Source organism: Meles meles, chromosome 15 (assembly GCF_922984935.1).
Source record: "Meles meles chromosome 15, mMelMel3.1 paternal haplotype, whole genome shotgun sequence".
NCBI lineage: Eukaryota > Metazoa > Chordata > Mammalia > Carnivora > Mustelidae > Meles > Meles meles.
Window position 1 is genome coordinate 72116864 of NC_060080.1, and position 23913 is coordinate 72140776.

General features: G+C 37.4%; 1 protein-coding gene across 34 annotated transcripts in view; it reads left to right on the plus strand.

Moving 5' to 3' along the window:
• NRXN1 (neurexin 1) overlaps nucleotides 1–23913 on the plus strand; it is a 1247328-nt gene that overhangs the window by 1052972 nt on the left and 170443 nt on the right. For 33 of the 34 annotated variants that reach the window (XM_045979150.1, XM_045979153.1, XM_045979171.1 and 30 more), the window contains one exon: nucleotides 18487–18658. In XM_045979150.1, coding sequence (XP_045835106.1) covers nucleotides 18487–18658 — 172 coding nt within the window. Of the gene's footprint in view, nucleotides 1–1781; nucleotides 1787–4223; nucleotides 4227–18486; nucleotides 18659–23913 lie in introns of those variants that run through there. The other variant, XM_045979187.1, reaches the window with a different exon arrangement.

Genomic DNA, 23913 nt, shown 5'->3' on the forward strand with positions numbered 1-23913 from the left:
TGTGTAATTTCAAAACCTACTTTTACCTCCTAGATTAACTTTTTGGACAAAACCTATATTTATTCATATAATTCACATATCTGTTTCTGTGAAGAACCCATATATTTATACTTGTTTCTACATTTGTACATAAAAGCATCTGTCTTTATACCCATATATGTTTGTTCGTTGAGGCCTGTGCACACACTCTTCTCTGCCTCACAAACTCTTATTCTCACATTATTGATTTCTTCTCATCTTTAGCTCCTCAAAGAGGCTTTCCTTAACCACTCAGTGCCTCTCTTAACACCGGGCTCTTTTCCTTCTTGACACTTAGCACACTTTATATGCCAATATAAATTTTAATGTAGAAAGAGATCATTCAAGTCTTAAGCTTCACGTTTTGTTAACTGCCGTTTCTTCAAAACTTAGCAGAATGTCTGCTTACTAAGAAGTCTGTATTTTTTGAATGAATGAATGGAAGATTGTTGAGGACAAAACTCATGTGTTAAGATGTTTCCAAAATTTGAGTATCATTTATGCTAGAAAGTCATGTAGTTTAGGAAATGAATGTATTTAAACAAAACCAACATGGGCACCTGGGTGGCTGAGTCAATTAAATGTCTGCCTTGGGCTCAGGTCATGATCCTGGGGTCTCAGGATGGAGTCCTGCCTCAGGCTCCCCACCCAGCAGGGAGTCTGCCCCCACAATGTTTTCTCTCTCTCACTCCCACTCTCCCCTCCAAAAAATAAATAAAATATTTGAAAAAATTTTAAAAATAAACACAAGCAACAAATACATTTAAAAATTTTTGAGCCCTAGGAAGAGTGTTTTGAGAAGTCACTGTTTTGTACATTGTTTTGAGAAGTACACGTCACTTATAGGCACTTGATAAACATTTCTCAACATTGTTTTATTTATTTTATACTTTACTTTTGTGGTAATATTAGTGTTTGAAGAAAGATAATAATCCTCAGGAGCTTCACTCTTACAGATTCCATATGCTCTTCTGAAATCTGTGTTGTGCCAAAACCACAAACATAAACATAGATTCATTTTTGAAGGCTGCAGAAATTATTACTTGCTAGGCTGGAAATAATAGAGCCTTGCTGATTCTATAGAAAATAGTCTTTGGTGAATGCTTTTCTCTGCCCATATGCACACATTTGCTTTTTCCGAAGACGTCAGACAGGTAGTCCTGGACTAGAAGTCAATAAGAAAGAAAAGGAGGAAGGTAGCACTGTCAGCTTTTCTCTTGGAATGCATTTCAATTAGGGCTCTGCTTGAGGCTTGTGAAAACTAAGACAGCATTAGTAAAAAGTTAATCCATCAAACACACTTGAAAATATTATCTTGTTATTATTTTTCTGGTTGCAAGTCACAATTCACCAAACACAACTTTAAAATATGTTATACCTTCCATACTGACCTTTTCATTTCATGTATAGCTCGTAAACATTCATCAACTGAAGCATTTATCTCTTGATATTTTTTAATACTTAAAAAATACAAAGGCTAATTTTATTTTACTTAAAACCTAGTTTCTGAAGTAACATTTATCATACAGAGGACTAAAATCACCATCCAAAAATGTTTTGTCTATTTTTCTGAAAAATGTGGTACTCTGTGCTATGGAAATTTGGAACATTAGAGCCGACTATAATTATATAGTCAGCTCTCCACAAAAATGATGGTCCTGGGATACAACAAATAAATGAAATCCACAAATAATCCCAAGCCTTTTTTATAGAAAAAAACCTTTTTACATAGAAATGCCAACAACTAGCAGAACTGATAGAGCTGAATGTCCTTTCCCTATCCGGTTCCTGGTAGAGGTAATAATAAGCAGTGTAATGGCCCAAAGACAAGGAATCAGAGAAAAGCAGAGAAACAAAGGTTATGGTTTTCATCAGTATTTGATACACAATGTTTATTGCATACAGTTTTCTGAATGACTGTAATGTGAGCAAAGCTAATTTAACACCCAACTAAGGGTTTTAAAACAACAGTAATAAGGGGCGCCTGGGTGGTTCAGTGGGTTAAAGCCTCTGCCTTCGGCTCAGGTCATGATCCCGAAGTCCTGGGATCGAGCCCCACATAGGCTCTCTGCTCTGCAGGGAGCCTGCTTCCTCCTCTCTCTCTGCCTGCCTCTCTGCCTAGTTGTGATTTCTCTCTGTCAAATAAATAAAAAATATTTTAAAAAAAAACAGTAATGAAAGAAATCAAAAACTTAAAAAAAAAAAAACAACGCAAGCTATATCTGATCAGCCCACTGCACTTTGAATCTAAACTTTAGCCAGTGTGAATCTTAGCTTTTCTTGTGCAGATCTGAGGAATTTGTCATGAAGCTATGTCAGATGCCATGGACTAAGTATTCAAACCGGAGACATTATCAGTGAAAAATTATGAACCTTGCATAGGCCAACAGTCAGTGACTGTTTTTTGCTCTGTTTGATTTCTGGACTTTTAAGATTGTTATTTAGGGGAAGATGCTTCACCATAGATCACATTCTTTATATATAAGGGCACATTTAAAGATGAATATTTCTACTTGGTGATGGTTGCCATTTCAGTGGATGGGAATACAGAATTAATGATCCCAGTGAGATGATTTTGATTCCCAAGGGCATCAGTAGCTTTATTTCCATCTTCATTGTGCATGATATCATGTAGAGTTGTGCTTTTTAGACCGCAGGTAAGTACAATGAGAAAGGCTTGATGACATCTCTGAACCCATGGCCACTATGGAGAACTTCATAAGGGTTCAAGAAGGTCTTTCCAAATATAAAGGATAATCTAGTTTTGATTCACCTGGTGAAATGAACAAAATAGAGACAATCTCCAAATATCCACATTAAGCTACTACCTCTTTCAAAGTTATATGAGTCAGTCACTTAATCACCTATAGTGTTTTCATTCTTGATTTAATCTCCTCTAAAGACAGATAATATGGGGAAAGGGAGGCATTAAAAACACTTGGTGTTGTCCTTTGAACTCGGAACTCCTTGTCTATCTGTCCTCAGAAGAACTCTTTGACCCTTCTCACTTAGCCACATCAAGTCCTACGGCCCTGGCAAGGCAAAAGTTCTTGGTCCTAAAGATGAGTCCCACCATCCCTGCTGGAGTAAGGAGTCATAATTTCTTAGGAAAGAACACATGTCATTTACAAAGGTATGCCAGGTTACTCTGAGACATTGACTTAGTGGGATACTCATCCTACCCTTCCCAAATTAGAGAATCCCTGATTTAAACGTATAATAAAATACTATTCATCTATTTTATGTATTGTAAGAAAAACCAAAAGTCACATTCAGATTTCAGCATCTTTCATGTATTTCAAAAAACTACCTAGTATTTTCTAAATTGTGTGTATGCGCGCGCTCACGTACCATGTGCTTGGCCTTTCGTGTAGGCTTTTCATATAGTATCATTGAAATGGGAAGAGGCATAGAGATTGCCTAATCAAGCAGTCTCTGCCTCAGTACAAACAATGGCAAGACATTGTAGCCCACAGGTGAGTATGATTTGATTTTAGAATAATCTCTCTTAAGCCACCTGGCAGACAGATGCTCTGACTTTGGTCAAGTCTCAGCCTTTTTGAGCTTTAGCTTCCCCATTTATAAAATAGGCATGCTGTTTCACAGGTGTGAAGATCAGTGAGAGACTATGTGTCCTAACTAAACTATAATGGCTATCTAATTCAAATGTTATTTTAGTTAACATCCATCAACCTACTAGGGAACAAAACATTGTTTTCCAAATGTAAGAATAATAACAATAGGAGCAATAATAATAATATAGCTCATAGGTGCTGAGTAGCCATTAAGAGTGCTAAGAACTTTCTATGCCTTATCTCATCAAGAAGAAATGGCAGTGTGATGAAAACGTTCTGAAATTAAACACTGGTGACGGTTGCACAGCCTTGTGGATATACTAAAATCACTGACGCATATAATTTAAAAGGGCACATTTTATGATATGTGATATTATATCTCAAAAAAAGAAAATTGTACGTGAAAGAATTTTGGAAAATCACAAATGTACAGGTGGTCTGCAAAGTGCTGTGAAGGATACAGTGAGGCATAAGTCAGTCTTTTTTTCCTACCCTCAGGCTCTTTATAATATAGTAGAGACATTAAAACAGATGTATAAAAACTAACGCCTGCAGAAGTACCTGAGAGAGGATTGTCACAGAGTATTAGATACTCTGAGGACCAAGAGATGAGAATAAGCCTCAAGGAAGATAGTATCACTGCCCAGGATATAGTTTCATGGAATCAAAGGAACTTTCCTGTTCTGTAGAATGGAGATGGATTGGAAAAAGCATATTACCTATAAGGGAGATTTGATGGGAAAATGAAAGTACTGTTTTCTAGGAGGTATTACCCCTAACTGAGATCTTTCTAAATGGGCATCACTGATGATCTCTGTCACTTCTGATTCCTTGCTGTGTGGTGCTATGAGATGTAATTAGCCAAAAAGAAAGATGCCCTTTGCTGCTCCTGTCCTATTCCTGACTCAGTTCTCTGAGCATGCCTTGACTTCAAGATCTTTTCCCAGAACATGGACACCGTTGAAGTCATTCTTTTTTTTTTTTTTTTTTTTTTTTTTTTTTTTATTTTATTTTTTTTTTATTTATTTTTTTTCAGCGTAACAGTATTCATTCTTTTTGCACAACACCCAGTGCTCCATGCAAAACGTGCCCTCCCCATCACCCACCACCTGTTCCCCCAACCTCCCACCCCTGACCCTTCAAAACCCTCAGGTTGTTTTTCAGAGTCCATAGTCTCTTATGGTTCGCCTCCCCTCCCCAATGTCCATAGCCCCCTCCCCCTCTCCCAATCCCACCTCCCCCCAGCAACCCCCAGTTTGTTTTGTGAGATTAAGAGTCATTTATGGTTTGTCTCCCTCCCAATCCCATCTTGTTTCATGTATTCTTCTCCTATCCCCCTACCCCCCCATGTTGCTTCTCCATGTCCTCATATCAGGGAGATCATATGATAGTTGTCTTTCTCCGATTGACTTATTTCACTAAGCATGATACGCTCTAGTTCCATCCACGTCGTCGCAAATGGCAAGATTTCATTTCTTTTGATGGCTGCATAGTATTCCATTGTGTATATATACCACATCTTCTGTATCCATTCATCTGTTGATGGACATCTAGGTTCTTTCCATAGTCTGGCTATTGTAGACATTGCTGCTATAAACATTCGGGTACACGTGCCCCTTCGGATCACTATGTTTGTATCTTTAGGGTAAATACCCAGTAGTGCAATTGCTGGGTCATAGGGTAGTTCTATTTTCAACATTTTGAGGAACCTCCATGCTGTTTTCCAGAGTGGTTGCACCAGCTTGCATTCCCACCAACAGTGGAGGAGGGTTCCCCTTTCTCCACATCCTCGCCAGCATCTGTCATTTCCTGACTTGTTAATTTTAGCCATTCTGACTGGTGTGAGGTGATATCTCATTGTGGTTTTGATTTGTATTTCCCTGATGCCGAGTGACGTGGAGCACTTTTTCATGTGTCTGTTGGCCATCTGGATGTCTTCTTTGCAGAAATGTCTGTTCATGTCCTCTGCCCATTTCTTGATTGGATTGTGTGTTCTTTGGGTGTTGAGTTTGCTAAGTTCCTTATAGATTGAAGTCATTCTTTTTCAGAAAGCCCCTCCGTCATGGTCAGCTCCCAGCACTGATATTTCTTAACATTACGATTTGGGGACACATTATTTTTAAATTCTGAGTAAACAGGAAAAAAACTAGCACTCAGCCGTCAGGTTGGCTGGGAGTTTTAAGTGATAAATCATTTAGAGCTCAATGGATTGCACGTAGCGAGCACTCTGGGATACAACTCCCTGGAAGATATGCGACACGGAAGGAAGATATCTCCTGTGTCCCTGAGTGTGTTTGGTATCCACTAGCTGTATAACAGTTGTCTGCATGCTGACTTGCTTCTGCCACACATTCAGAGGCTCCCTGAGACCCTTGAGAGCGGTTCCTCACAGCGCACCCTGCTCCTTCTTGCCGTTCCCTCAACTGGTTTCTGGGTGTGCATATTTGCATGCATGACTTGTCTTATTGATTTGACTGAAAACTTCCTGTGGGACAGAGAATGCACTTTACACGTTTGCAGTGTCTGCGCACTTAGCCCAACGCACGATTCGTGTCATCTATTCCATTTTTATCAGCTAAATGAATAAAAAATATTGTTCGGTGGGGAAAGTGGGAGACAAGGCAGCAGTACCTTCTTATTCTTGAAATGATGATGATGATGTGTGTGTTTTGTTTAGGAGGTGGGGGTAGTGCAGTTCCAGCTCAGTGCCAGGTTGAGAGAACTAGGACAAAAACATATCTAGATTGGTAAACACAGTCTCTATCGGGTAGGGAGACCTCTTAGTCTTTCATTTGGAAGTGTATTTGGGTTAAATTAGCAATTCTCCAAATCCATCTGTTGGTTTCGAGGTGAGAGCACAGGTGGCTGTCTGATACACCCTATGGTGTTAGTTATTCTGGCAACAGTGACTTTAGGCCCCCGAGTCCCCCTCAGGCCCTAAAAGCTCTGTTCCCTGGTGAGGATCAGTCTCTGGAGGAACAAAACACAACATTCAGCCTGACCCCCATTTCACTTGACGATGTAAAATTGGACCCTGAGAGTTGTTCTGTATTCTGAAACGAGCGCAAGCATTCAGTATATTTGAAGGCATTGTCACGTTTTACCCAAAGTGAGTCCCTGGGGTATAGGACTGTATCGTGTTGCACAACAGAAGCTTATAGACCGGAAGCAAGTGTCCTTGCTGATCCACATGCCATTCTGGCTTGCACCCTTGTTCATCTTGTTTGCACCTTGATACTCTAAAAGTATGGTAAACAGATAAAACTAATGGAAGCTTTAGTTTTTCCTTTTTGGTTGTTTCCTGTGAGCCATACAATTCTACATAACATCCCCAGAATAGGAGAAAAAAGATCAGTGGACATATCTGTATGCCACAGGCAGGATAAATCTGTACATTTCTGCATTCTGTTTTACCTATTTTGTATGTATACAGATTGAAACAGACCAGCATCTGTAACATACAGCCACGTCTTCCTTGAAGTATGCCCAAGATAACAAGTACACCATTAAATCATATTCCTGGTTAAAATAAATATTTTCAAGTGAGTATGTGATAACAGATGGCATTACAAGGTGCATGAAATGATGGTGCCACTTGCTAGAACTTTCTCGTTCCTTTCTGGTGTCACCTTTCATGTTCCTTTTTAACTTGGTTTAACAATATAATCCTTATTCAGAAATGAGCTTTTGTGAAAAAATCAATAATTACCTTTGTCACTATTTATTTAATGAATCCATGGAAAGACTTCATTAAATTATAAATGCCTTGTTACTGATACTCTCATAATAGATTTTTGAAATTATGTGTGAGCCAGTTATCTATTTCAAGCAAGATACAATGCTGAAATATCAGTACATGTCCAGTGAAATGACTGCTGGTTTCGCTAATACAATATTCATGAGAATTTGCCAGACACAATCACATTTAATCCCAGAGAATAAGAATTTGAAATGGATTCTTCTAACTTGTAATTATCCTTTGGCAAGAAAGTTGAGCAAGCTTTATTATTTATATAATTGAAATGACTTGCTGTTCTTTCAATATGGGAGGGGTATGTTTGAGAATATTTACAGTTTCTATTTTTTTAATTATTATTTTTATGAACATATAATGTATTATTTGCCCCAGGGGTACAGGTTTGTGAATTGTCAGAATTACACACTTCTCAACACTCACTATATCACATACCCTCCCAAAAGTCCATAACCCAACCACCCTCTCCCTACCCCCTCCCCCCGGCAACCCTCAGTTTGTTTTGTGAGGCTAAGAGTCTCTTATGGTTTGTCTCCCTCCCAATCACACCTTGTTTCATTTTTTCCTTCCCTACCCCCCAGACCCCTGACTCTGCCTCTCAAATTCCTCATATTAGGGAGATCATAGGATAATTATCTTTCTCTGATTCACTTATTTCACTTAGCATAATTCCTTCTAGTTCCATCCACATCACTACAAATGGCAATATTTCATTTTTTAAATTTTTTAAAAGATTTTATTTATTTGGAAGAGAGAGAGAGATCACAAGTAGGCAGAGAGGCAGGCAGATAGAGAAGGGGAAGGAGTCTCCCCACTGAGCAGAGAGCCTGATACAGGGCTCGATCCAAGGACCCCGAGATCATGACCTGAGCTGAAGACAGAGGCTTAGAGGCTTAACCCACTAAGCGACCCAGGCTCCCCAAGATTTCATTTTTGATGGCTGCATAATATTCCATTATATGTGTACACACACACACACACACACACACACACACACAGAGCCCACACATATACCACATCTTCTTTATTATTGTATTATTGTCGATGTGTTTGTCTGATTTTGTTATTAATTGGTTTATATACTTGGCTGCTCCAATGTTAGGGGCATAGATATTTAAAACTGTTAGATCTTCTTGTTGGAAAGACCCTTTGAGTATGATATAGTGTCCTTCCTCATCTCTTATTATGGTCTTTGGCTTAAAGTCTAATTGATCTGATATAAGTATTGCCACCCCAGCTTTCTTCTGATGTCCATTAGCATGGTAAATTGTTCTCCACCCCCTCACTTTAAATCTGGAGGTGTCTTTGGGACTAAAATGAGTTTCTTGTAGACAGCATTTTGATGGGTTTTGGTTTTTTATCCATTCTGATACCCTGTGTCTCTTGATTGGGGTATTTAGCCCATTTACATTCAGGGTAACTATTGGAAGATATGAATTTAGTGCCATTGTATTGCCTGTAAGATGACTGTTACTGTATATTTTCTCTGTTCTTTTCTGGTCTACTACTTTTAACCTCTCTCTTTGCTTAGAGGATCCCTTTCAATATTTCCTATAGGGCTGATTTGGTGTTTGCAAATTCTTTTAGTTTTTGTTTGTCCTGGGAGCTTTGTATCTCTCCTTCTATTTTCAATGATAGCCAAGCTGGATAGAGTATTCTTGGCTGCATGTTTTTCTCGTTTAGTGCTCTGAATATATCATGCCAGCTCTTTCTGGCCTGCCAGGTCTCTGTGGATAAGTCTGCTGCTAGTCTAATATTTTTACCATTGTATGTTATAGGTTTCTTCTCCCAAGCTGTTTTTAGGATTTTCTCTTTGTCGCTAAGACTTCTAAGTTTTACTATGAGATGATGGGGTGTGAGCCAAGTTTTATTGATTTTGAGGGGCGTTCACTGTGCCTCCTGGATTTTGATGTTTGTTCCTTTGCCATATTAGGGAAATTCTCTACTATAATTTGCTCCAATATACCTTCTGCCCCCCTCTCTCTTTCTTCTTCTTCTAGAACCCCAATTATTTTAATATTGTTTCATCTTATGGTATCACTTATCTCTCAGATTCTCCCCTCATGGTCCAGTAGTTGTCTCTCTTTTGCTCAGTTTCTTCATTCTCCATCATTTGGTCTTCTATATCACTATTTCTCTCTTCTACCTCATTTACCCTAGCACTAAGAGCCTCCATTTTTTATTATACCTCATTAATAGCTTTTTAAATTTCAACTTGATTAGATTTTAGTTTTTTATTTCTCCAGAAAGGGATTTTATTTCTCCAGACAGGATTTCTCTAATATCTTCCATGCCTCTTTCAAGCCCAGCTAGTGCCTTGAGAATCATCATTCTGAACTCTAGATCTGACATATTACCAATGTCCTATTGATTAGATCCCTAGCTGTCGGTACTGCCCCTCGTTCTTTTGTTTGTGGTGAGTTTTTCTGCCTTGTCATTTTATCCAGATAGGAATATATGAACGAGAGAATAAGAATACTAAAACGGTGGCAAAGACCCCAGAAAATTATATGCTAACCAAGTCAGAAGAGACCCCAAATCAGGGGGAGAAGAAAGGGAGTAAAAAGGGGGGAAATTACATAATTATAATAATGTAATTATTTATATAAAAGTTTATATATGTATATATAGGGAATAGAACAGAGCCACCCACTTGATTTTGGGTATATTTTGGTCTTTAGAAGAATCTATCTCCCAAAAGTTTAAAGAAAGAAAAACATATATATACAAAAATAAGGGTAAACACGATGAAGGGATGGAATATGATTGTAAAGATGAAATTTAAAAAAAAATTCTAAAAAAGGAATTGATAAGATAAGTTGGTTGGAAAAAGAAAAAAATAAAAGTGGAGAGAATGTGCTCATGCTGGAGACTAGAAAGAAGCCCTGTGCTAGATTTAGGGTATATTTTGATCTATTAGAAGAAATTGTATCCCAAATTTTTTAGAAAAAAAAAAAAACCGATATGTATATAAAAAGTAAGCTTAAATACAATGAAAGATAAAATATGACTATAATAATGAAGGTTTAAAAAGATTTTTTTTTCAGAAAAGTATTGTTAAGATAAACTAGTTAAAAATGTTAACATAGGAAGGTGGAAAAGTTAAAAAAATAGAATAAGAAAAAAGTAAAATTAAAACAAATTTAATTTAACTTTGCAAGACTAAAGGATCATGTGGAGAAATCCATGAATTCCATGCTTTGCTTTCCCCTCCTCTAGAATTCCGCTCTTTTCCTTGATCTGTGAGCTTGGTCTTGGCTGGATGTTCTTGCTGATGTTCTGGGGGAGGGGCCTGTTGTAGTGATTCTCAAATATCTTTGCCCTAGGCGAAATTGCACTACCCTTGCTGGAACCGGGCTAAGTAACCTGCTCGAGTTTGCTCTAGGGAGCTTGTGTTCCCTGAATGCTTTCTGTAGAGCTTTGGAGGATGGGAATGAAAATGGCAGGCTCCCAATCTCCAGCCCAGAGTAGCCGAGAGCTGGGGCCCCACTCCTCGATGTGGCCTCAGAGAAAAGTGGTCAATCACTCTGGTCTCCCTGTTCTCTGGCCGCACTCCGAGCTCACCCGGCCTGTGACCGAGCATTTCTGTCTCTGGTGCATGGCCCCATTTGGAGTCTCCAATCCCAGCAGATTCCTGCTGCGCTGCTTGGAGGAGAAAGGTGAGTCTCCCCGGATCTACAACTTGTGGGGTCCCTGCTCAAAGAGCAGTGGTCCGACTGTGCCTTGGATCACAGTTTAAGGTAACCCTGAGCTGAGAGCTCACTCCTTGGCTCCATCTCTGTAGTTGGCTTCCCCGCTCCAATCCCTGGGAGCACTGCCACACTCAGAAACCCGCGATCTTTCTGTTACCTGCGGGACCTGAGACCATACTGTCCCCATGAGGGCTCCACCCCCTAACTGAACCTCTGGAGTGATGTCCCACAGTGGGGCAGACTCTAAAAGTTTGGATTTTGTGCTCCACTGCTCCACTGCTTCCCAGGAGCCGCCCCCCCCCAACCCCCACCCCGTGGTCTATCTTCCCATCGCTTCGGATTCACTTCTCCACTCTTGCTACCTTTCAGAAAGTGGTCGAATTTCTGTTCCAAGAATTGCTGCTTTACTTCTTTTCCATCTCCTGTTGAGTTTGTAGGTGTTTGGTACCTATCTAGCTGAACTCCTGGGATCTGATGTTATTTCAGTTTGCTACTCCTCCGCCATCTTGACTCGAGTCTCATATTTACAGTTTCTGAATGGAATCAGAAATACTGGCCCTCTAAATACACTTCATGTTAATATTATGTAGTTTGTGTGCATTTGTAAAGATTTACTTATTTATTTTAGACAGATTAACATGATCCAGGGAGGGTGGATGGCGACAGGTAACTGGGGAGGTGTAGGAGAGAGCCCCAAGCAGACTGAGCTGGGTGTGATGTCCAACATGAAACTTGATCACATGACCATGAGATCATGGCCTGAGCTGAAACCAAGAGAAGAGAGTTGAATGCTTAACTGATTGTGCCACTCAGGTGCCCTTTTATGTGCATTTTTAATTCATTGTTTTCAGGAAAAAAATGGACTCTATGGCTTGATGCAGCCTGGGTAGGGTTAATTATGTCTGATTTCATATGGAGTCTGTTGTCTGAACCTGCTTTGGTGGTATTGCAGTTCTGTTCTAGCTGACTAGAGTTTGAATTCATGAAATGTTAAAGGTTTTGGAAGTCAAAGGACCAAATCAACATATCCAGGAAAGGATGGGCATAGATTAAAAGTCAAAAACTCTCCAAGTATCACAAACCCTCATTGTTCCTTAATAGTTTTTTTTTTTTTTTAATTCTGTTGTAAGAAATGAATCCCTGCAGAATCTGGGGATTTCTATTTTCTAGAAAATACTCATTTTAAATTTCATTTTGCTGAAAAAGTTAGGGACAAGGTAAAGGGAATTTTTTTTCAGAGTTTGTACATTTTGTAGCTCTAGCATTTTATTGCTTCTATTCACAGAACTTGAATCTCATTAATAATTAGAACTTTGATAATAAGAGACTCTTGTGGCATTCCTATCAGAACAAGTAGGGAACTTAAAGAATTTCTTTCAGTCTATCTGGGATAAGAAACATGTCTATAATAGAAGGAACCCTGAAACAGTGGAAACCTCCACAGTAACCAATATTTTCATGCATTTGTTATGTTGAAAGGCCTGATTCCTACAACGCAACAGGAATTTAAACCTGAGGAATATTTCTTCCTGACCCCAGGGAAGTCCAGGGAAAGTCTCAACACTGCTTTTGTCACTCTTAGATAGTAAAAATTCACCCATTCACTCTTACATATGGAAAGGAACTTGACTTCACTCCTTTCTAATAATAAGTATAACTTCGGTTAAAGCCAGTTTATTGGCCCTGCCTGGGCTGCCTCAGAGATGCTGGTTGCACAGAATGAGGGATGAGGTCATTTCTCCTCTTGTTTCAGTGATGTTCATTTCTCTTCCTCCTTCCCGACTCCTCCAGACATGAAGCAGGAAAAGGAAGAGGAGATAAGGGTTCTCCTTGACCTTGGCTAATATGATAGAAGCATCTAGCTGGGCTTGGTCTATACTGAAAACTGACTCCAGGGGCCACTTTTGGGGAATATTTTAGTGGGATCGTTAGTGTTTTTAACCACATCATTGGACTTTCTTTACCATAGTTACCTGAGGTAGGTAAATGCACCTCCTTCAGGTGGGTATTTAGGATTTCTCCCTCAGTCCCTGGCCATCCACCATTGCAACTTCAGATTCTTTCTGTTGAGTTGTTTTCACCATTTACCCTCCCCACCACCCCAGCCCTACCAGTGGCCCTCTTGGACGCAATACAACACAGTTCTGTTCTGGACCTCTAACCCATGGTCTATGGGTAGTGCTCGCATGTCATTTGTTCTAATGAACTCTGATGCACAGATGCAGTAATATGTCTTTGCTCTGGTATCAGAGCATCAGCCAGCCACTGTTCTCTTCCTTGATTAATTCTTAGACAAGAGTTCAATCCCAGGAAGGAGCAACTGGGATTGCTGACTACCCCTGCCACTGCCACCAAGTTCCAGGAGACAAGTATCAAACTTTCTGAGATGTTTCCTTGAAGGCACTTTCCTTTGCACCTGAGATAAGGGAAAAGTAACTTTCTACCTCAGAAGTACATGCAGATCGCATCACAAAATCCTCTGCAAAAATCCTCTTCTAGTTATCCATCTCTTCTTGGCCTTTCTCACCTCTTTAATGATCTGAAAATAGGTAATTAAATCAGGGTCCCCAAAACAGTTGTCAGTGTTCTCCTTTGCAAGTCTTGTACCTCATTTTGCAGAGTAGAAGTAGCAATCTGTTTTGTGACTTACTATCATCTCAAGATTGCAGCTGAAGTTAAGAAAAAAAAAGTCCATTCTAACATCCTATAACATCTACAAATCAGTTGCTACTGTCCTCTACAAAATTATTTTAAACACAATTGATTGGTACCTGTGTACAATCTGAAAAGCACAGTACGAGGCTCCGTGGCGCTCCTGCTCTAGCAGGAAAGACAAAACAGGTAGCGAAGAGCAGCTAGATTAACCAGATATGCTAACTGCAGTTATAGGATGACCCAATATGCCTCAAATTCAGCCTAGTGTAATCTTTAGGAGCACAAACTCGAGTGTGAGACTGCTTGGGCCTGAATCACAATTTTTCTCTTCCTAGCTGTATGACCTTAGCCAAGTTACCTAATCATTCGGTGCTTTACTTTCCTCATCTGTCAAATGGAGATAAAATAGTACCTCTCTCATGGGGCTGTTATGAGAAATACCAGCGTTAATATTTGTAAAGTCCTTGGAACACTATAAGGTGTTTGTTAAATAAAGATAACAACAATTCTCTTAAATATGGTTCCTAATTTTCCCCCTGTGGAGGTATTTCACACATGTGTTAAAAATATATACCATGTTAAACAATTTACTGAAAATGAACAAATTGGAATTCTGCCAAAATCAGGAAATGATTGCTTGCACAAAAGACCTGTGCAGAAAAAATGTCTAAAAAATGTCTCCATGGGCCCCTGAATAAAATTTTAGTTTTCGTGAGAATCCTGCTGTTTGTTTATCCCTGGAATCATTCTACAGAAAACCAAAATGCCTTACAATGGTATAGATTTTAAAGTAGGGATTATGAGAAATATGGTAGACATTAAAAATAAGTCCAAGGGAAAACAGTACACCTCAAGTCTATGTAGCTTTTAAAATTGCCCTACTCTTTGATTTTGCATTTCCTAAGAACCAAAGTCAGAAAGGAAATGTGATCTTAAGTCATATTGCCCAGCAAGCCTGAAACAAATCAAAACACACAAAGTCCATACTCACTAAGTAAAAGAAAGAGATCCTTTATAGATAGTAAGAAGCAGAAAAAGAAAAATGGGAACTTTTTGCCTGTCAGTATGAAGGGTACAATGAGCAATGTCCCAAATAACATCTTCAGATCCTTCCATTTATATGATGTGGTTTTGTACAAGATTTTCTTAAAATAACTCTGAGTGTAGGTAGATCCCGTACTCTTGCCACCTAGTTCAATGATGAGAATCCAGGGAGAGGGTAAGAGGATGTGGTCCAAATCTTCAGGTTTTCTGATATTCTGATTGTAAATTTCTACAGGAATACAAAGATTTTTATGTCCTTTAGATCCCTCTTCCCCATGTTGTTCCTCTCAACCGAGGCTTGATGAAAGGTAAACTGAAGACAGTTTGAGGTTATCTACTCGGAGGGGGTTTTGCAGTGTGGGTATTCTGTGCTACTGATTAAGGGCAAATCCACGTGCTTTACAAATCAGCTGAGCACATGTTTGAGTTGACAGTCCTGCTGTTAAGAATGCTTCTCGGGGGGTGCCTGGGTGGCTCAGTGGGTTAAGTCTCTGCTTTCGGCTCAGGTCATGATCCCAGGGTCCTGGGATTGAGTCCCGCATCGGGCTCTCTGCTCAGCGGGGAGCCTGCTTCCCTCTCTCTCTGCCTGCCTCTCTGCCTACTTGTGATCTCTGTCTGTCAAATAAATAAATAAAATCTTTTAAAAATAAAAAGAATGCTTCTCGGAGGCAGAGGACATAAGCACATGTTTCTCTTCACTGCCTTGTAGTATGGAATTCTAAAGTTAACAGTAGCAAACTGCACTTAGAATGATTTTAATGCTGCTTTGCATAATTCAGATAGGAAGTTTAATTTTAGATAACTGCATCGTGGCTTAGATATAAACTAAAAATGAGGGACTGAATTCTGGTTCTACTACCTGTCTATTAAGTTACCTGACCTTGAACAAGTCGTTGTACTGCCCTGTGTCATAGTTTCATTATTTGTAAAAAGAAATTGAGTAAGTTTCAGGCTCTTAGCATTTGATGACTCTTTTTGTGAATAAAGACTAAGAAATTGTACTCGCTAAATGCTTGTCTATGTGCCCCATACCCCTGAGACTGCTTTTTCTCTAGTATGAGTAGTTATCATTTGGCTCTAAACAAACTTAATTACTGCAATTTTATCAGTTATTAAAGGAGAGAATTTCAAGCCTTTTGAACTGGGAGATGGAAAGCGTGGAGTGAAGGAGGTGTGTTAAAGACATGACAGGATGTCCTTCCACTCAAGCAGCTGGGCACCTTTTCTGTGGCAACCTCTGGGAGTTCTCTTGAAAGTGTTTCTGTTGGCATATCAATCATCCATGAAATAGATGCTCCAGATTGACCCAAATGTCAAGAATCTTGCTTCTAGTACATCAATTTTTCAAAAGTAAAATTGGGGAATAGCAGTTGTTGTCTGAATCATATTCTCAAACAATACACTATATATAATTTTTTGTTTAAATCTGTGGTTTCCTCAAACAGAGATTAGAAGGGTGGGTGGGGGTAACTACATGACAAGAGAAAATGCCTCTTAGAGGACCTAAATAATATATAGTTACGAGAAGAACCGAAGATTAACTTAACGGAACTGTGACTGTCGTGAAGGAAGTGACCTCTCTCTCTCTCTATCTCACACACACACACACACACACACACACAAATTTATCTCTGAATCTCTGCTTTTACTTTTTATTTAATTTATTTAAACTAAGCTGGAAAAAATAACAGTTCAGCCATTTCTGCCACCCCTCATCCCCTGCCTCTTGTAGTCGCCAGTCTATTCTGTGTCTACAAACTTGGTGTGTTTGTTTGTTTGCTTGTTTTAGATCCCAAGTATAGAGAGATCAAAAGTATTAGTCATTCTCTGACTTATGTCACTTAGCAAAATGCCCTTGAGTTCTCTCTATATTATTGCAAATGGCAAGATGTCATTTTTAATGACTGAATAATACTCCATTATATATACCATGATTTCTTTATTCATTCATCCATCTATGGATCCTTAGGTTATTTCCATTCTTGGCTATTATAAATATTGCCACAGTGAATATGGGGTGCGTATATCTTTCCAAATTAGTGTTTTTGTTTCCTTTGGATATATACCTTTGGAAATATACCTGGAAAATAGTTCTATTTTTAATTTTTTGAAGAACCTCCATACTGTTTTTCATTGTGGTTGTACCAACTTACATTCACATCAGCAGTGCAAAGGGTTTTCTTTTCTTCACATCTTCACCAACACTTGTTATTTCTTGCCTTTTGATAATAGCCATTCAAACAGGTGTGAAGTGATATCTCAGTGTGGATTTAATTTACATTTTCCTAATGATTATGATGGGCATCTTGTTATGTATTGGTTGGCCATCTGTATGTCTTTAGAAATATGTCATTTCAGATTTTTGCTCATTTTTAAATTAGATTGTTTTGTTGCTATTGGATTGCATGAGTTCTTTATATATTTTGAATGTCAGTCTTTATGAGATATCTCCCATCCAGTAAGCTGCCTTTTCATTTTGTTGGTGGTTTCCTTTGGTGTGCAGAAGTTTTTGGTTTTTTTGTTTGTTTGTTTGTGGGGGTTTTTTTGTTTTGTTTTGTTTTTTGTTTATTTGTTTGTTTGTTTAGTTTTCTGTGGTCCTCCTTATTTATTTTTGCTTTTCCTGCAAGATTAAAAAAAACATCACCAAGACCTGTATCATGGAGCATACTGTCTATGTTGTCTTCTAGGATTTTTATGATTTCAGGTCTTATGTTCAAGTCTTTATGACATTTTAAGTTAATTTTGGGGTATGGTGTAAGACGGTGGTCTAGTTTCATTCTTTTACATATGGCTGTCCAGTTTTCCCAGTGCTGTGTGTTGAAGAGACTGTTATTTCCCCATTATATATTCTTGGCTCCTTCATTGTAAATTAATTGGTCATATATGTGTGGGTGTATTTCTGGGCTCTCTATTCTATTTCATTGATCTGTGTATCTGTTTTTAATGCCAATGCAATAGTGTTTTAATTACTGTAGCTTTGTAATATAGTTTGAAATCAGGGTGCATGATGTCTCCAGCTTTGTTTTACTTCCTCAAGATTGGCTGGGCTATTCAGGATCTTTTGTGGTTCCATGTAAATTTTATGATTCTTTGCTCTATTTCTTTGAAAAATACCACTAGAATTAACAGGGATTGCATTACATCTGCATAATTCTTTGGGTGGTATAGACATTGTAACGATATTAGTTTTTCTAATCCACAAACATGAAATTTCTTTCCATTTATTTGTGTCTTCATCAGTTCATGTCATTAATGTCTTAAAGTTTTCAGTATACAGGTCTTTCATCTCCTTGATCAAATTTATACCCATGTATCCTATTCTCTTCAGAAGAGGAAATAAAGAAAACAATTCCTTTTTATGTAATTGTAAAAGGAATTATTTTTTTTATTTCCCCTTCTGGTCATTTTTAGTGTAAAGAAAAACAAGAGTTTTTTTGTCTATTGATTTTGTATCCTGCAACTTTACTGAACTCATTTGTTCTAACAGTTTTTAATGGAGTTTTTTTTGGTTTCTGTATATAATGTTGTATCATCTGCAAATAGTGACAGTTTTACTTCTTCCTTGTAATTTGGATGCCTTTTATTCCTTTTTCTTGCCTCCTCTCTGTGGCTAGGAGTTCCAATACTATGTTGAACAAAAGTTGGCAAGAGTGGAAATTCTTATCTTGTTCCTGTAGTTAATTCTTATTAAATGCTGACTAATCAGTATAACTTCATACAACTCTTTTTGTCCCTTCCTCCTTTCCAGCACCAAGGAAAAATTGGAGTTAAATTTAATGTTGGGACAGATGACATCGCCATTGAGGAATCCAATGCAATCATTAACGATGGGAAATACCATGTAGTCCGTTTTACCAGGAGTGGTGGCAATGCCACGTTACAGGTGGACAGCTGGCCAGTGATCGAGCGTTACCCTGCAGGTAAGCCAGTGAATGGGAACTGGGAGAACATTTTATGAAAAGCAAACTGGAAAACAAAGCACTATTTTGTGTCCGTTTCACCAAATTTTGGGTTTTCTGAGCAACCATCAAGTATTTATTGGACTTTAAAATCATGTGAATGTAATGCTGTCCTAAACTGTTCTTGATACAGTGTACAAATGACATTTTATAGGAAAACTTGAAGGCACACGGTATCGTTTGCAAAATTCAGGACATCAGTGAAACCAGAAAAATGCACACATAAAAGGCACGACATGTCAAAGCTCTTTTTTACTGGATCTTTGCATTTGAACAAAGGAAAGGCTTTGTCAAAAGTAACAAAGTTAAATTTAAAACTCAGGGAAGGAAAGTTACACACTTTTCTCTGAAAGAAAATAGGAGCAGGTGGTTCCTTTGATGGTGGTGCAGAGCTACTCCTGAAAGCTGTGGGAGGGCCATGGAACAAACAGAGAAATAGTAAAGGAACGATATATAGTACTATAAATCACCAGTTATAAAAACATGTAACTAACTGAAACTTGTTTTCACTGTCATATAACCATATGGGAGTTTCACAAGGATTCTGTGACACTAGCATTACTCATTTCAAGTCTATAAAATGAATGTCAAGCTATTATTGATAAAATAAAAATTATCTTTTTTATTGTTAATCAACTTTGTCAGGTCTACATTATTGAAACAAAAGCAGTAGATGAGAAATGTAAGCCAACGATACCTGGAGTTGCATATAGTCTCAATTTTTTTAAAAAACATGTCATTTTTAAGTAAAATACAAATCAAAAATATAGGGGTTATTTTACTTCATTTATTATCCTCTTTATGTTTTAGTACAAAAGAGGTTACTAAGAGCATCAAACTCGTTTCTCTCTGCCCCTTTGCATTTACAGCTGATTTATACAGCAGATTTATAGCACAGGATAAAGACAGAATATAAGAAGTTTTCATTTGTACAGTAAAAATGGTTACCAAAATGTACACAAGCCTCTGTTACAAGTTTTTGTTTCTTGGCAGAAATAATTTGAAGAAATAACTAACTTTATTAAATAAAGATTAATTTTTCTTGGTATTGACTCACGATTAGGAAATGTCTAATGAAATGTCTGTGATGCCCTTCTGGACCTTTTCTGATTTAAAAATATCTGCATCTTCAAGCCTCCTTTCAGACCTGTTCTGTAAACCTGGAGCTTTGCAAATATTTGCTGAATTAAGAATAATAAAAAAAACCCCAGCTCTACGACAAAATTCAGAAGTAAGCACATTAATAATATGTCCAGTGCTCATTATAATACTGGCAAATAGTAGGCAGTCAATAAATATTTGCTGAATTGATGTCCTGGGAATTATCCCAATTTTACTGTACAATTATGAGAAAGCACACCTTCTTTTACCATCTGTAAGAAGATGAAGGAATGCAAGATTTGGAAGGAAAGTAATTTAAATATGCGTGCAATGTCACATAGCCCCTCCTAATACTTTATTGAATTTACTGAAATCCTGATACAAAGGTATCTTTCATAAAAACTATAGCCTCAGTGAAATTACAGAAAAGTAAATTGGTGAATTTCCTAAAAAAAATATTAATCAATACCTGTTTCCTGAGAGGAAGTTATTGCACTGGACACCATGAAAGATGTGAAGTAGGATAAGGTCTAGGCCCTGTCTCTCGGGGTGTTGTGTCTGTGAATAGTAGAACTGAACAAAAAACTGACAATCCTATTGTTATTATAGTATGGGAGTTACCTCTGGAAGCCCAGAATTGTTTCACAGTTGAATTGTTAAAATTATTTCATTTTAGTAACTTGCATTCTTATCACAGTTTCTATACTGCTATCTGTAAGAACTCTGCTCTAGAGAATGCTAGTGGTGACCTATATGGAGAGAGAGGAAGTCTCTCCTCTATGTTAATCTATGTTAAACTATGTTAATCTATGTTAAACTAAGTTTGAAATATGTATTCTTGGACTTTATTAATACCCATAATGTATCTCTAAAAGAGAAATATAGTATGCATTTCCCAAGTATAGATAATCAGAATCTAGTTTTCGAATGCATTAGTACATTTGGGTAAATATTTTATGTTTTAAAAAATTTCTATACCTCTTTGATATATTGTATCTGATTGGCAATCCTTCTTTTGTGGTAAGCCAATGTCCAATTTGAATACTAGTTGCTGGGATTGGTGCAGTAAATTAGTTAAGTCAATAAATATTTGTATATTTTTCTAGACCAATATTTGTTGAACACATATAGTGTCTCATTTTCCAATGGATGCTCAGTATAGGAAACAATATAAAATACATTTAAAAATCAGAAGCTGGCAATATCATGATAATTAAGGAGTAAACCTTTAGAAGTAGTTATTTAAATGAAACTTCTTGAATATTTAGCAAAGATTCTATGTACTCTTTCCGTAAAAAAGTATTTTAGATAACATTAATCAAGAGTGAGTAAAGTTGCGCTTATTATGAAGGATACAAGCAAGAGTAAGCACAGAATCTGTCCTCAAGAATGTTAGGGCACCTGTGGGGATTATTAATGTATACATATAAAAAGTTAATGACCAGTAGGGAAGGAATTCAGGTGAGTCACCATTGTTGTTATCAAGCACTTTATTAATCATCTGTTCTGTGTGCATTTCAGCATGATGTTGAGGTAGGAAATAAACCATGAAAAATTCAAATACCTTTTTCTTTTGGAGCTTTATCTGTAACAAAGCCATGAAGGCTGAATACAAATATAAAAGTACATGTCATCTAGATTAAAGTTTTTAGAACAAAGTGATTTTATGTATGAGTCAGTAGAAATGTCTAGTATATCCCTTTTATATTGGTTTGTGGTATAACTATTTTTATTTTAAAAGTTTTTTGTTGTTGTTGTTACTCTTCATTAGAAGAACAGCTGGGCTAATGCTTTTACCACCAAGTCCTATAATCAGAAAAGCAGGAACCAACAGACTATATTTGGTTCCTTTTAAAGTGCCTGCACTGCAAAATATAGGTAATAAGGATTGAAATTAGTAATTAAGCATAGCACTTAACCTTCCATTATAGGGCTTTGTGGTAAGTGCTTTTATATGAAGCAATTTATCTGGTAGCAACGCTATACCTTTAATGAAAAGCACCTCAAGCACTGACCAGTGGTATTACCCAGTAATTGTCTAGAAGGCTCTCATAGGAAACTAATTAGTAGAGGTAGATTTTATGCTCTTTTCAATATATGAAATATTTCTTTAACTCAACAATTCATATTTTAGAATAAATACTGAATTTTCTGAATAACAGACCCAGTTTCCATTATTTTTTGTACATGGAGCAGTGAACAGGAATAATATTTTGCAAGCCATTTAAAGTTGAGAAACCCATTTATTGGTGCTTATTAGTTAAAGCTCTAGAATATAATGCATCGTTAATCTCTGATTTGTTTCTAATTGTAGTTATGTAGAAAAATTTCTCTCTCAACAAAAATACATTTTCTTTTCTCATAATGTTAAGCCACAGAACTTAACATCATTTTACTTGCCTAGTCTAAAGATTGCTCCAGGTAAATCACAGTTTGTCATTGTCATTTGTCAACCAGTGTACAAAAAATATCCTTTACACAAGGCCAAATATTCATTTTATTCCTGACAAATTAACACATCAAATCAACAAGTGTTTGGAGGATATGTACTACATTAAAGGGACATACTAGGCTTATTGTCTGGTTACAGAGGTATGTAAAAAATGTTGGAGATTGAAAATATACTATGTGAGAAAATACAAGAGTTATCATATATTATTTGTTAGTTTCTGATTAAGAAATACCGAAGGGAAAGATAAAAAAAGGAAAATGGGTTCCAAGGAAGAAGCAGCCATTTTGGAGTAAGTGGTCTAGTAATATTATGAAAAAATTAGGAAACTTGATTTGGGTCTTGAAAGGCTAGATCTTTCTTTACTTAGAGAATGGCATGCATTTTTTTAAAGTATTTTAAAAAATATTTTATGTATTCATTTCACAGAGAGAAAGAGGGCAAGTACAAGCAGAGAGAGAGAAGTGGTCTCCCTGCTGAGCAGGGAGCCCGATAGGGGGCTCGATCCCAGGACCTGGGATCATGACTTGAGCTGGAGGCAGAGGCTTAACCAACTGAGCCACCCAGGCTCTCCGGCATGCATCTATTTTAATAAGACTAGCAGGAAAAGGTAAAGACAGAACATATTTAGAAAGTTATTAAACAGTCTGGATATCAAAAGATGAAGCCCTAAAATACGGTGATAGAAAATAGAAAATTAATAAAGAATACAAGAGAAGATTTGTTCTTCAATTGAATAGGAGACTCATTTTTACTTTTTAGTCTGTCTGTTTGTCTCTCTGTCTCTCCGTATGTCTCTCTCACCAGCAATTTTTCAACATTTTGTTGCTTTAGTGTGTCATCAGACTGCACCAAGTAACAATGAAATGGAGGCCTGTGGTAGGAATAAATAGAGAAGTCAGAGACCAGTTCTTGCTTGCTTAGAGTTTAGTCTTTTGAGGAGACAAGAAGGATTCAGAAAAACTGACTAATGTCAAAATGGGTCAACTTCAAAATTACTAGTGAAGAGATTAATTGATACAGAGTTTTTAAAAAGGAGAAAATGGTGGTTTGTGATGATACAACAAAGAAGATCATTTAGGAATAGGAAAATTTGAAAGAGAGGAATAGCCCAAGGAAAGACTCTAGAAAGATGGTGTAAATATTTTTCACATGATCATTCAGTTTGGCTCAAAGATCTTATGGGTATTATCTCTAAATCTTGACTTTATGTTCATCTTCAAAAATTGGTAAAACATTTCAGAGCTCAGGAAAGTCATAGTGATGATGTCCCTTTAAATTCTATATAGTTAGTTTAGATTGATTGATTGAACTTATTTTGTCATCAATAATTATTGACCATCTCTTTGAGCTATTCCATCATTTAAAGGTTCCCAGTTGGTACTAAGTGTTGGTAGGTTTGATGAACTTGGTGTTTTTATTTAACTTTAACAGAATTTTGCTATCTATGATGTAATTGAAAAAAATCTACCTCATTTGTGATCATAGCATTTGAAGGAGAGAAGGAACTTCAAATATCTTCTATTCCAGCTCCTTCATTTTTCAGACAATAAAATGGAACCTTAGAGAGGCTAGTGGAATTAATCAGAACCACTGTGCTAGTTAGTGGTAAAGTGAAAATTATACTTGGGAACTCTTGTTTGCCAGCTCTGTGTATCTTGCTTTA